This window comes from Schistocerca serialis, chromosome 3, assembly GCF_023864345.2.
Source record: "Schistocerca serialis cubense isolate TAMUIC-IGC-003099 chromosome 3, iqSchSeri2.2, whole genome shotgun sequence".
Lineage (NCBI taxonomy): Eukaryota > Metazoa > Arthropoda > Insecta > Orthoptera > Acrididae > Schistocerca > Schistocerca serialis.
Genome location: NC_064640.1, coordinates 1,007,892,648 through 1,007,906,146, shown reverse-complemented (window position 1 = coordinate 1,007,906,146; position 13,499 = coordinate 1,007,892,648). Strand labels below are relative to the sequence as shown.

The following is a 13,499-nucleotide window of genomic DNA, read 5'->3' as shown; positions in this document are numbered from 1 at the left end:
AGCAAGGGATCACCAATTTAGTTAGTATTGGAGGGCAGCGTGGAGGGTAAAAATCGTAGAGGGAGACCAAGAGATCAATACACTAAGCAGATTCAGAAGGATGTAGGTTGCAGTAAGTACTGGGAGATGAAGAAGCTTGCACAGCATAGAGTAGCATGGAGAGCTGCATCAAACCAGTCTCAGGACTGAAGACGACGACGACGACGACGACGACGACGACAACAACAACAACAACAATGGTTCCGATATTTGTAAAAATACCTTCATCAGAAGTATTGGCCTTCTTACATCACATGATGCAATAGGCATCCCCAGATAAAATATTTGCTTAAGTTACATGTACTATATCTAAGGGACTACGGCCAACTGCAGTTGGCCTTCTGAAGAAAGATATTTTAACAAATATTGAAACTATGGTCAAGGTATAATAAATCTTTAATTGCAACTGGTTAGCTGATTTTTAATCTATTCTGAATTACACACCTGCTGTTTCACAGAAATGTTTAAGATTTTGTATTCATTTGATATTTGACCTATAAGTTGTATATCAAAATTACTTTGGGCCATTTATCAGACGACCAAACTTTTTGACTCCGCTACTGCAGAGCACGGAACCAGTCATAAGGCTGTTACAGCATCTTTGGTAAATGGAAATGGAAATTTTAAGGGTAAAAAATATTTCTGGCACAAAAAACAGAATACAGATTACCTGAGCAGTTAACATCACACATCCATCTGAGAGAGTGAAAATGTTAAGTACAAATGAATAAAATTCAAGAGTATTGTATAATAAGCCTTACAAGCATGCTATGAGCGAACTTGTGGGGGTTTGAAACGACTTTTTACGATTTAATAACCATCTTAGAAAGTTTCTCCAAAAGCACAGATAGCTTCACCATAGATTTAAAAGTAACCAAAGCCTTGTTGAGAAACAAAAACTATATGAAGCCAAAGTGAGCATAAGGAGAGCCACACAAAAGTGTTCCACGAGTGACAACATAGAAGGATGGAAGAGGATTGGTGTGTACCATACTAATAATTAAAGGGATTCATCGACTCGTCTGTGTAATTCACAGCATGCTGCAAGACAACAGAGTAAGAAAGATTTTTTTTTTCCTTTGTGGATATCGTAACAAATACCAGCAATTGGAACAGTATTGTGAATTGTGGTTTATTAATCTCATAATGTACATAGTCTAAATCATTTGATTCAGGTACAGGAGGTATGTCAAAGCCATGGTAAAATTTCACCATAAACATAGAACAGCTGATGTTAACAAAATCGTCATCCCCATATCCTGTGGAGTCTGTGTGTATAATTTCAACTGGTGCATGGATAGCATAAAATTATTTTTATAACTTGTGTTACATGTGTGGTTAAAATGATTCTCCTCAAATAATTTTTGTCTGATGTGTAGGAAGATTACAATTTCATACATGTATACCGTGGAAACAGTTAGGATTTGTAGTTTCCGAAATAGTGGGCGACAAGATACTATTTGTTGTGCAGTACACATGTATCTTATAATTGTCTTTTGCACTTTCAGTACTTGAGGTACACTATTTGAACTTCTCCAGAAAATTATACCATATCTAATGACAGATTCAAAATAACTATGATATGCTATTTTTTGTGTACTCAAGTCAAAGGAATTCACTAGTATTTGCATCGCAAATGCAAAACTGCTTCAGTTATTTGACAGGAAGTCAATATGTGCATTCCAGCTTAAGTTCTTGTCCACATTTAGTCTAAGAAATCTGATCGTGTCAACTACTTCCACAAGTTGATTGTTATGTCGCATTTTAAGTTTGACCCATTTCAAATGTTTGGTTTTGAAATGTACCGAATGGGTTTTTGCAATGTTCAGTTTCAACCCATTTAACTGGAACCAGTTTCCTAATGTATCCAGGGTGGTTACAATGCAGCTCGGAACTTTTTCTGCATCGTCATCTTCAATTAAAACAGAAATATTATCTTCAAACAGAACTGATGGGGTATTTACATATTTGGGTAAAATGTTTACACAGAATAGGAACAGGATTGCCCAAAATGGGGCATTGAGGCATATCTTGTGATACTGTACATAATTTACAATAGTAATTCACTGCACTTGAAGCGATAGCTACCCTATGTTTTCTGTTGTGCAAGTTGCCCTTAATCCCATATTTATCTAATTTGTATATAGGCATGGCATGGTTCACAGAGTCAAACACTTTTGTAAGACCACATAAGATACCAGGAACTTTACTCCCCCGCTCCAATCATTTGCATAACTTTAATGAAAAGTTATTCACTGCATCCATAGTGTTTTTTCCTGGTTGAAATCCAAGTTAGTTACTTATAATTATATTTTTTACAATACAATTTTTGATCTGGTTTGCAACTACTTTAACATGTTCAACAGGACTGGAAGAGTACAAATAGGGCGACAGTTTCTCATGCCTTCCCGCAACTCTTTCTTGAATAGAGGTCTGTCTTTGGCATACTTCGTCACATCAGGAAAGCATCCCCGCTCAAAATATTGATTATTTTAGTTTGGAGAGGTGCTAGTATGTTACACACTGTTTTAATCCCTTTAGTGGGTATGCCATCCCACCCAGAAGAGTTTTTATTTTTTAATGATAATATAACATTTTTCACATCCTTTATTGTGACTTTTTTAAAAATCCGTGACATATTTAGCTTCTTGGTGGAGTAGAAAGGGATTTACTTTACTCTGATGTATCGGCCTCTGACTTGCCACCTTTATGAAAAATTCACACTCTGATATTTGAGCTGGGTTTACAATAAGGCTACCATCTGCTTTAATACTTGATATTTCATTATACCTAACTAAGATCTGACAACAGACCACACTGCTTTTGTCTTATTTTTATATTATACAATGAAGTCACTGTTTGCCATTTGTTTGGCTACCTTCATAACTTTTTTTTAAATATGGGATTAAAATGTCAAACATACTCAGTAAAATGTCTGTTTTTATTATATTTTAGTTCATTGTGGAATTGCCTCTTCCTGGTAACAGAAATTGTTAAACCCTAAATTATCCATTTAAGTTTATTAGTCATTTTGTTGCATGTGGTTCTAAGTGGAGAAGTAAGTATCATTAAAGATTTCAAGACAGCTACTTAAAAATTTGCAAAGGTATTACTACTTGAAACACAGCTGTTGTAAGGCAATTCATCCTCTCTTAACTTATTAATAAATATAGCTGAATTTTTTTCAGCAAAGTTCTTTTTCATATGGCTTTTGTTACATGAAATTTCTTTGCTAATTTTTGGTAGTTCAATGAATAATGCAGAGTGGTCCCACATGCCTAAATCTATGCAAAATTTATAAACATCTTCAAATACGTAATTTGTTAAAATATTATTAATAAATGTCACCGACTAATACAGGCTACTAAATCCGGTTTTGATAGACTGGCATGTAAAGAAATTCCTGCTTCAAGATGCTGAGACACTTAACATTTTCTGAAGATTCAACTCCAACACACAGTTCTCTCAAAGCCTCTGTCAAACATTTGTATCGACTTATTTAGGAACAATAAGCTTCACAGTTCTTGACGACTCTCCCTGATGCTCTGCTCCCCCCTTCCCCTCCTCTCCGAACCAAATCTCACGAGTGACGAGTCATCAGCTGAAAGCACCTAATTTCAGACACATGAAGTGTCTCGTGGTGATGCATGTGCCTATCTGCAAGCAGTTATAAACAAGGAAAAGAAAGAAACAAACAAAAAGTGAGAGATTTAATGAGTAGTACTGAGAGTAATGAATTATTTTGAATAATAATAATAATAATAATAATAATATATTGGAAGTGCAGAACTTTCTTACTGATCTTAACATACTTCTCACTTTCCAGTACAGTATGTGTCTGCAGCACTTGTGGGAGATATGGGCTAAATTGCACACATTTACTGTATGTAAAATTTTCTGAAAGTTTAATAGCCTGCTGCTGGACATTAATGAAATTAGCAAACTAGACCAAAAAGTGGTCACCCCACAAGAGAAATCATACTAATGCCATGTAGCATCACTTCTAGTCTTAATTTGGCGAAGAACAGAGTCCTCAAGTTTACTCGAGTATGGAATATCTAACTGAATCCAGTCATTGATGATTACATCCCACAGAGGTACCTCATTGCACGGATGTTGGTTTCTATCTTTCACTTGTTGTTCCAAATAGCACCAAACATTTTCTACAGTATTAGGAATGGAAGATTTAGTGGGCCAGTCGAGGTACAACACAGAACCTGAATGTTTGTCAAACCAGGAAGCTATTTGTGCAGCCCTGTGGACCCAGTAGTTATCTTGGAAGAAAGAAATATCTGCAGCATACTAATCGTGAAGATGTTATAGAAAGCACAACACTGTGACCAACCTAGTCGTCATTTGAGGAAAACCATAACACAATTAATGCACTGCAGGTTAACTGTATCATTGGGCTGTCACTGCAGTGCAATCAAAATCTTCCAACATTTTACAAGGCACAAAATTGTGACTGGTAGGATCCCATTATATTCCTCCAGTCAGCAACTTCCCAATTTCTGTGCTGTCTGGCCCAATTATGACATCTACATCTGCATTATACTCCGCAAGCCACCTAATGGTGTGTGGCAGAGGGTACTTTCGGTACCACTATCTGATCCACTCAACCCTGTTCCACTCGTGAATAGTGCGTGGGAAGAATGATTTTCAGAAAGCCTCTGTATTGGCTCTAGTTTCTCGAATTTTCTCCTCGTGACCAATACACGAGACATATATGGGAGGAAGTAATGTGCTGTTTGACTCGTCTTGAAAAGTACGGTCCCGAAGTTTCAACAGTAACTCTCATTGTGATGCACAATGCCTCTCTTGTAATGTCTGCCAGTGGAGTTTGTTTAGCATCTCTGTAATGCTTTCTCATCAGCTAAATGATCCCATGACGAAACGTGCTACTCTTCGTTGGATCTTCTCTATCTCCTCTTTCAGTCGTACCCGATAGGGATCCCAGATAGATGAACAATACTAAGAATTGGGCGAACGAGTGCCTTGTAAGCCACTTCTTTCATGGCTGAGTTACATTTCCTTAAGATTCTTCCAATGAATCCGAGTCTGGTGTCTGCTTTTCCCACTGTTTCTGTCATAGATGAAGATCAGGATTTGGAAAAAATTCCCAAATCTGTGATCAGTACCTTAGAAACTTGGTTTCAGCTAAACAGGTTGAACTAAACACATCTAAGACTCACATGATGCATTTCAAAACCAAGCAGTCAAAATGCGAGCAGATTACGACTGTACACAACAACCAAGATATAGAAGAAGTTGACTCAGCCAAATTCTTAGGTTTAAATGTAGATAAAAATTTGAGCTGGCAGGTAGGTACACACTGAATACCTAGCAAACAAACTGAGCAGCTTTGCATTTGCAATGCAAATATTATCAACTGCAACTGACATGGACACATTAAAAGTAGCATATACAAGCTACTTCGAATCCATTATTAGGTATGGTATTATTTTTTGGGGTAACTCAACAAACATAGTGCGGATACTAAAAATACAGAAAAAAAATCATTCAAAATATATGCACCACAACAAATCACAAAGAAACATGATGACCATTATTTAGAAAACTTAAAATATTAACTCTGTCATCCTTATACATATATGAGATTATTATATTTTTGTACTCCAGATATGAAGTATTCGAGGGAAACCATTTTGTCCATTCACATGATACCAGAAACAAAGAAAATTTGAAGCTCCCCACCCACCGTCTCAGACTATATGCCCAGGGACCTCAATACATGGAAATGAAAATATGTAATAAATTAAAAGGGAACCAGTTGATGCAGATGAATTTAGGTTCACTTAAAAGAAAGCTATATGAGGTACTGACACTGAAGTGTTATTACTCAGTGGATGAATACATGCGAGACAAACTAAAAATTTGAGCTGGATACAATGTGTTACATACTCCAAGTAATATCCTTACAGTGTTATTATTTATTGTAGTGCTATTATTTATTAATGTAAAAATCATTGTAACTGTAACATAAATGTTTCACATGTCTCCTGTGTGCAAACTAGATGGATTGCAAATTTAAGTTATGAGATGAATAAAACAAATTCGCAGAAATTCACAAAACTATATGCTCATTACACTTAAGGTCACTTCGGATAGTCCCGTGTGGATAATTTATGGCAGACACTGTCTCCAGCTGTTTACCATCAATAATGTAGCTGTACAGTAGTGAATTTATTTTCCTATGTTTGTGCAATATGTTACATTCATTTATGTTCAGCTTTATAGGCTTCTGTAAAGTAGTAGAGATGGACCTGCATTCACTGGCAGAAGTAATTACTGTTGGGTTTGCAACCACTTGTCATTGATAAGGCACGAAACTTGTCTCTTGTCCTCGTCAGTTAGGATTTTTTATAACCACTGTTCACATTCAGTGTTTAATGGCTGTGAGTGACATGCCATTCCTTGTAGACAAGTTGGGAAGGCTAAATTGATAGGAGCCTTTTGAGGGACCTAAGGATTCTTACATTTACATGCCAACACACGTATTTCATAAGTTGTTTGTGGTTAATAACAAGAATGAATTTAGGATGAACTTAGCATCATAAGTTTGAGTACATTATGTAAAATTTGTTGTCAGTATGCTTTACAAAAGTAGCCAGCCATGGTTGCTTCTGTCAATGTACAACATGACTCATTCACATCCCATTATTACAGAACACAATGTGTGAATGAATGAATGGCTAATAACCAACAAATAAGACAACTTCATTCAAGGCATGTCACGGTCATGTCTACATCTATAGTCTGTAACCCACCTTGCAGTGTGTGGCCGGGGTACTTTGTATTTTTGTAACAAGACCGGTAGATGACACAAAATTGTTTAATTTTAGATCCCAGATTAGTTCCTTCAATTGGTTTGAAATGTTTGCTCAAACAGAACATTTGTCAGCTAACTGTGTTTTTGAGAATTTTTTTCAATATTCAATACTTTGTTTGAAATGATTATTCCGCAAAGAAAATGTAAAATTAAAGTGACCGCCAGTGAATCTAAAACCAAAAAGAGAAATAAAGAGTGGTTTACTCCCGAATTAACCAATTTAAAGAATAATAAAGTTACATTGTTTTTTGATCCAAATAAAAAGATTAATACTCATCAATCCAAATTTTTCTTTACAGAAGCTAAGAAAAAATATAGGGCAGCTATTATTGAAGCAAAAAAACAACATAACACTATAAGTATCGAGGCATCAGAAAATAAATGTAAAAAAGCTTGGAATATAATAAACTCAGTCGCCAAAAATAACAAACCAAAAGAGGTAGCTGTCTCAGCAAATGATTTTAACAATTTCTGTATACAGTCAGTTAGGGATATTCAGAAAAATATCATTAAACCCGCAAAAACTGCTGCTCAAATGATGGAAAATTGTAATTTGGGGTTTAGGCATGACAGACATAATTTTGTGTTCTCTGAAGTGACGCAGCAGGAGGTTTTAAATATTGCAAATAAGTTTAAGTCTTCGAGCAGTGCCGATATATACGGCATATCCTGTAAGATATTGTAAAATGTTATTGAATGCATTGTCGGCCCTCTAAGTTGTGTTATAAATAAGTGGCTGAGACAGGGAATTTTCCCCAATGTACTGAAGTTATGTAGAGTTGTTCCTGTGTATAAGAAAGGAGATGGAAAATGTCCATCTGGTTACCACCCCATATCCCTCACTCCTGTTTTTTCTAAAGTATTAGAAACTGTTATGTACAACCAAATGTGTAACTTTCTAGATAATAATTCTATTACTTCCAATGAGCAATTTGGTTTTAGGAAAAATAGATCAACCACTCACGCTATTGATTTGCTCGTTAAAAAGGTTCTCCAGGTATTCGAAGATAAGGAGTTTGCTCTGGTCACCTTTGTGATCTGAGTAAAGCATTTGATTGCGTGAACCAAAAGTTACTTCTGCATAAATTAAAGATTTTAGGTATTCAAAACAGTGGATTGTGTATTCTTAGGTCTTTTTTGGAGCACCGTAAACAGATTGTTTGTATTAATGAAGATAGATCCAATGTAGCCGATGTCCTGTGTGGTGTGCCCCAGGGCTCGGTGCTTGGCCCACTGCTTTTTCTGATTATGATTAATGATTTACCATCTAATGTAAGTTCCCATTCAATCTTATATGCTGACGATACAACCTTTATCAACAATGACCCTGACATGGAATTGTTAAAAAATATAACAGAAAATACCATCAGTGAAGCATCAAAATGGTTCAGAGGAAACGGTTTTTTATTAAATGAAAATAAAACACAGTTCATGTTTTTCAGCTCAAGAGATACCTTATTTCTGAATGTTTCAAATAATGTTAAATTTCTTGGTATGTAGTAAACTTAATTCGAATTACCATATAAACTATATATCTGCTAGGCTTTCTAGAGTAACCTATTTGTTGAGAAGGTTAAAAGGTTGTGTATCAGATCAGCATATTTTGCCTTCTTTCAGAGCATTATTTCTTATGGTTTACTATTATGGGGAAACTGTAGCCATGTACATGATATTCTTCTACTGCAAAAAAAAAAAAAAAAAAAAAGTTGTAAGAATTATCACTTATTCTGGTATGTTTCACATACCATGAACAATTTACCAAACCAGCAATTAAAAGAAAATATACATTTGTATAATACGAGAAACAGGAAACACATCAATGTACCTTTTCAACGTTTAACTAAGTCTTTAAAAAGCTATCATGTAATAGGTTCCAAATGTTGCAATAAATTTTCTCTTTGCAAATTCGATTGTCCTATTGAAAAGATAAAGCCAAAACTGTAGGAGTGGCTGGTCGAGCATCCTTTTTATTCCCTTGATGAATTTCTTGATTGCAGTCAAAAACAAATAATATTATAAAGTTTGGCTGCTCCCGATATACTATATTAATTATTTCATTAGCAGTTCTAGTTACCTATTTGTTAGTAGCTAGTAATAAGCATTAATCTGTTTTTCTCTGCACAGTTGCAAAGGGCATTTATTATAATCTGATGTAATATTTCTTTGTATATAATATGTTTTCCTGTCTTGGTATTCTGTATTCTGACTTTTTCCTGTTTTTTGTACTGGTACATTCTGATTGATTTGGTTGTACTACCTCACTTTATATATTGTATCTCCTGTCTATTGACTATTTATAAAACTACTGCAATATTGTACTTATAACTCCTGCAAGTAATTTTGTTTATATTTTCTAATTTGACATTGTCTATTGCTTCTGTAAGCTTAACGAGAATAAAATATTATTATTATTATTATTGTATACCACTGTCATCCCCCCTCCCCCCCCCCCCATTCTTGTTCCATTCGAGAATGGTTAGCAGCTTAACGAGAATAAAATATTATTATTATTATTATTATTATTATTATTGTATACCACTGTCATCCCCCCTCCCCCCATTCTTGTTCCATTCGAGAATGGTTAGCTGGAAGAACGATTGCTGGTAAGACTTCATCTGGGCTCCAATCTCTTATTTTCATGGTCTTTTTGTGAGATATACATAGGAGGAAGAATTATATTTGATGGCTCTTCTAAGAATTTATGCTCTCAGAACTGTAGCGGCAAACCATGCATTGACTCTCTCTTAGCATCTGCCACTGGAGTTGGTTGATCATCTTCATGGTACTTTCATGCTCACTAACTTAATCTGTCACGAGACACACTGTACTTCTTCAGATCTTTTGTATTTCCTCTATCAATCCTATCTGGTACGGATCCTAATACTAACGAGTATTATTCAAGTACTGGTTAAATGATGGTTTTGTAAACTACCTTCTTTGGTGGTAGACTACATTTTCATGAAGATTCTTCCAGTGAGTTTCAGTCTGGCATCTGCCTTTTCTGCAATAATTTTTAAGTGGTTGTTCCACTTTAAATCGCTCGATATGCATACTCCTGGGCATTTTATAGATATAATTGCTTCCAGCAATTTATCTGCAATTGCATTATCATACGGTAATAGGTCTTTCTATCTATGTATATGCAATAACTTACATTCCTCTGCAGGTCTTTCTGAATTTTATTACAATTTTCTAGCATTATGATCGTTCTGTACATAACAGCATCGTTTGCGAAGAGCCTCCTGGAACTTCTGATGTTAACTCATATATATTTTATTGTGGAAATTATGGACCTATAAACCCTCCCCCCCCCCCCCCCCCTCAGATACGCCTGAAGTCACCTCTCCCTGGAGAATGGCATGCTGGGTTCTGTTCGCTAGAAACTCTTCAGTCCAATCATACATTTGGTCTGGTATTCAGTACACTTGTATTTTGTTCATTAGCCAGTGCGGGACTGTATCCGGTACCTTACAGAAGTCAAGCATCCACCTGGGTGCTGGTACCTACTGCTTCCTGGGTCTCGTGGACGAACAGAGCGAGATGAGTTTCACACAACTGTTGTTTTCAGAACCAATGTTGAGACCTACAGGGAAAACTTGATAGTCCTCTTTACTGATCTATCATGTCTCCACCTTACTGAAATGATTGCATACTACAGACTGGCACATACAAACCATTTCGCTGCCATGACTTACGTATGGGGTGGTGGGTTAAATAATTGCCTGGTACCAGTACTGCACCATCTATACTGGTCCAAAGTTACCAGCATGTTTTTAAGGGGGTGAGGCGAATACTGACCAGTGGAATTGTTTTCAATAATGAAGATGAGCATCTGAATTGAATACTGTCCTGCATTAAGAACTGTCGTGGAATTTGTTTATTTTGGTGACAACAAAAATCCATATTAAAATTAGATTGGCATCTGAGTTTCATTTCTCCCAGATATATATCCTATGCCCCACTGTTTTCATTTGGTTGCTTTTGCAGATACTTTAAAAAAGTTATTTTATGCACCTGAAAACACGGAGGAGGGTGGCACAGAGGGGACGAGAATGCCAAGTGGCGATGACTGGCTCTTTGAAGTTACTTGATACTAGAAAAAGAGAGACAGCATTAATGGGTTACATACCACTTTAAAAGGCAGTTTTGTTATGCAACGTAAAAATGTGTGGGTTGAACCTACTGATACCAAGCACTGCCTTGTTAATGTGGCATGTGGTGACATGCACAAACAGACAGAAGATACCACTAAACATTTTTATTTTGCTTCTATATCATTTCTGTGCACTGCAGTTTGCTGTGACAGTGTGATCTGTAGTGCAATTTGAGTTGTAGGGACATTTTCATTAGAAATTGGCAAAGCCAACAAATATGGTGTCATGAGAATAACTAAAATCCGTGCTGCGGAGGATATTTTGTGCATATTGGATTCTGATGAGTGGTCTGCCTTTTGACCATGACTTAAAGCAGACGTATGATATTACATGTTACAGGAAACAAGGCAATTTATTCAAAAAAGTTTTCAATGACCACACTGAAACAAACTTTTTAATTGAAAACCTTTGAAAATTACAATGATAATATTCAAGCTATACTTTCTGATATATAAATTGATATTTATAAAGGACATATTAATATCAACAAATTGTTAAGATAATGAAATATTTCTATACCAGTGTATTAGACCCATTTACGACAAGACACTAGAAGGCCTGACAACTCTCTAACAAACCTGCAAGCATTTGTTAATCCTAAATAATATCTAGATATCAGTCACTTTGATGGCAGCATTTGTGTGTTCACTGTATGAAACATCCTACATTGAACAGAAATTGAGCGTAAGAGTTTATAGTGAGGTCCCCCTCCCCTCACCCATAATATGCACCAAAACAGTACCTGAAGATTTGCCTACCATGTAACACCAATTTTATGAATTGTAGTGTTACATATTTGTGATGAAAATTAGTTTTCTAGGGAACAAACATACACCTCTGACCATGGCGCAGTTCAATCTATTACCACAACCTATATTTCATATTCACATTAGTTCACTTTATTAGCTCTCAACCAAATTGCCACGTTTCACTCTAACCCAGACCTCCAGCTACACAACAGATCAGTCTGTCATCACAATCAACATTTATAGGGGAGAGGCAGGGTACACACACTCATTCGAGCCAAATGGTTGGCCTGGGAGAATGTAAGAGGCATCCTGACAATGTACTTACAAGAAAAATATCCATCAGTAGCACAACATGGTAATTTTATACTGCAGAAATGAATATTTATTGTCTGTACTTGTCACTTCATCCATTATATACACAAAATAATGTGCTTTAGAAATAGAGCTACTTATATTTTAGTTGTATGTGGACTACTAGGGTTTCTACAAACATGATTTTTTTTTAAAAAAAAAAAGATACCCGATAGTAAAATTTTCTCCAAAACACACACACATTAGTATAGTTATTTATGAATACTTACATTTACATTCTATGAACTGGTGCAATAAACACGATTTTCCTGAACCAGCACTGCCAATAACTAAAAATTTAAACAGGAAATCTGAAATAAAAATCAATTTTAATAAGTAACCAGGGCTTAGTGGTATATTAATGGAATATGCAATACTGGATCACCTACAGGTGAAAATGTCTCTTTCATTTTGAAAGCATATTGGTAGTAAATTTTTTTCCAGAACTTAGTAACAGGCACAACATATGCAAGTGTAAAACATTAGCATTGTTATACAGCTCTCAGTCTTACTTTACGTGACGAATGTTATCCCCTCAGACAATATAAACATTCATCAAACAAATACAATAATGGTCAACACAAATAAATCGCGAAATTTGTGCATTATCTCACACTCAAAGCCCGATGCTACTCAACTCTAAGGCTGAAACGTAAACACCGTCAACGTTCGTTTATAACATAATTTTTTTTAAAAATCCATAGGTATTGCGTGCTCAATCTAACAAAAAAAGTAATTTTCATTTTTCGTATTAACATTCACACAAAAAGGAAAAAGGTAAAGTGTTGTCAGTAAACGTAGAAACAACGCTATCTGTTTCCCTTACCCAACCATGCAGAGCCATGACAAATGAAAAACATCGCCTAATTACACGAAGTAATGACATTTGTTTGTTACAGTATAATTAATGTAATAATTACCGTACGACTCTGACATCGTTCAACATTGACGTGACTACATTTAATTTCAAACTTCTGTAGATCACATATTTATTACGCCTTTGCCGCAAAATTTACTCCGACGCATTTATTTCTCCAGAACTGCGTTCGATTTCTCCTCCAACAACACTTCACATACGTCAGACGCTACACTCAAACTAAGCACCAATCAACAACTTTCAATAATTACAAACACACGGAAACAATACAAAGATGCTACAAAACAGAAGCTTCCCCGAATTTCCATAGAACTTCATGGTTGATCGTGGTTACATTCGATTACATTATTCACGTCAGAAATTTTTCATCAATACTACAAAAAAAAAAAATTGAAGAACATTGTACCCAAACATCTAAACGCTTTTGTAGCTTCTGTCTCAGAAGAAGTGTCGAAATTTTATTATTTAGAACAAACATA

At 35.6% G+C, this 13,499-nt stretch overlaps 1 protein-coding gene across 1 annotated transcript in view; it reads right to left on the bottom strand.

The window, feature by feature from the left end:
- Window positions 1–13,290, bottom strand: part of LOC126471459 (ras-related protein Rab-4B) — a 115,869-nt gene extending 102,579 nt beyond the window's left edge. Inside the window, exons 1-2 of the mRNA XM_050099651.1 lie at window positions 13,064–13,290; window positions 12,374–12,454 (exon numbers count right to left, since the gene is read on the bottom strand). Coding sequence (XP_049955608.1) covers window positions 12,374–12,454; window positions 13,064–13,079 — 97 coding nt within the window. The 5' untranslated portion in view covers window positions 13,080–13,290. The remainder of the gene's footprint in view (window positions 1–12,373; window positions 12,455–13,063) is intronic.
- Between the last annotated feature and the right edge of the window lie 209 nt (window positions 13,291–13,499).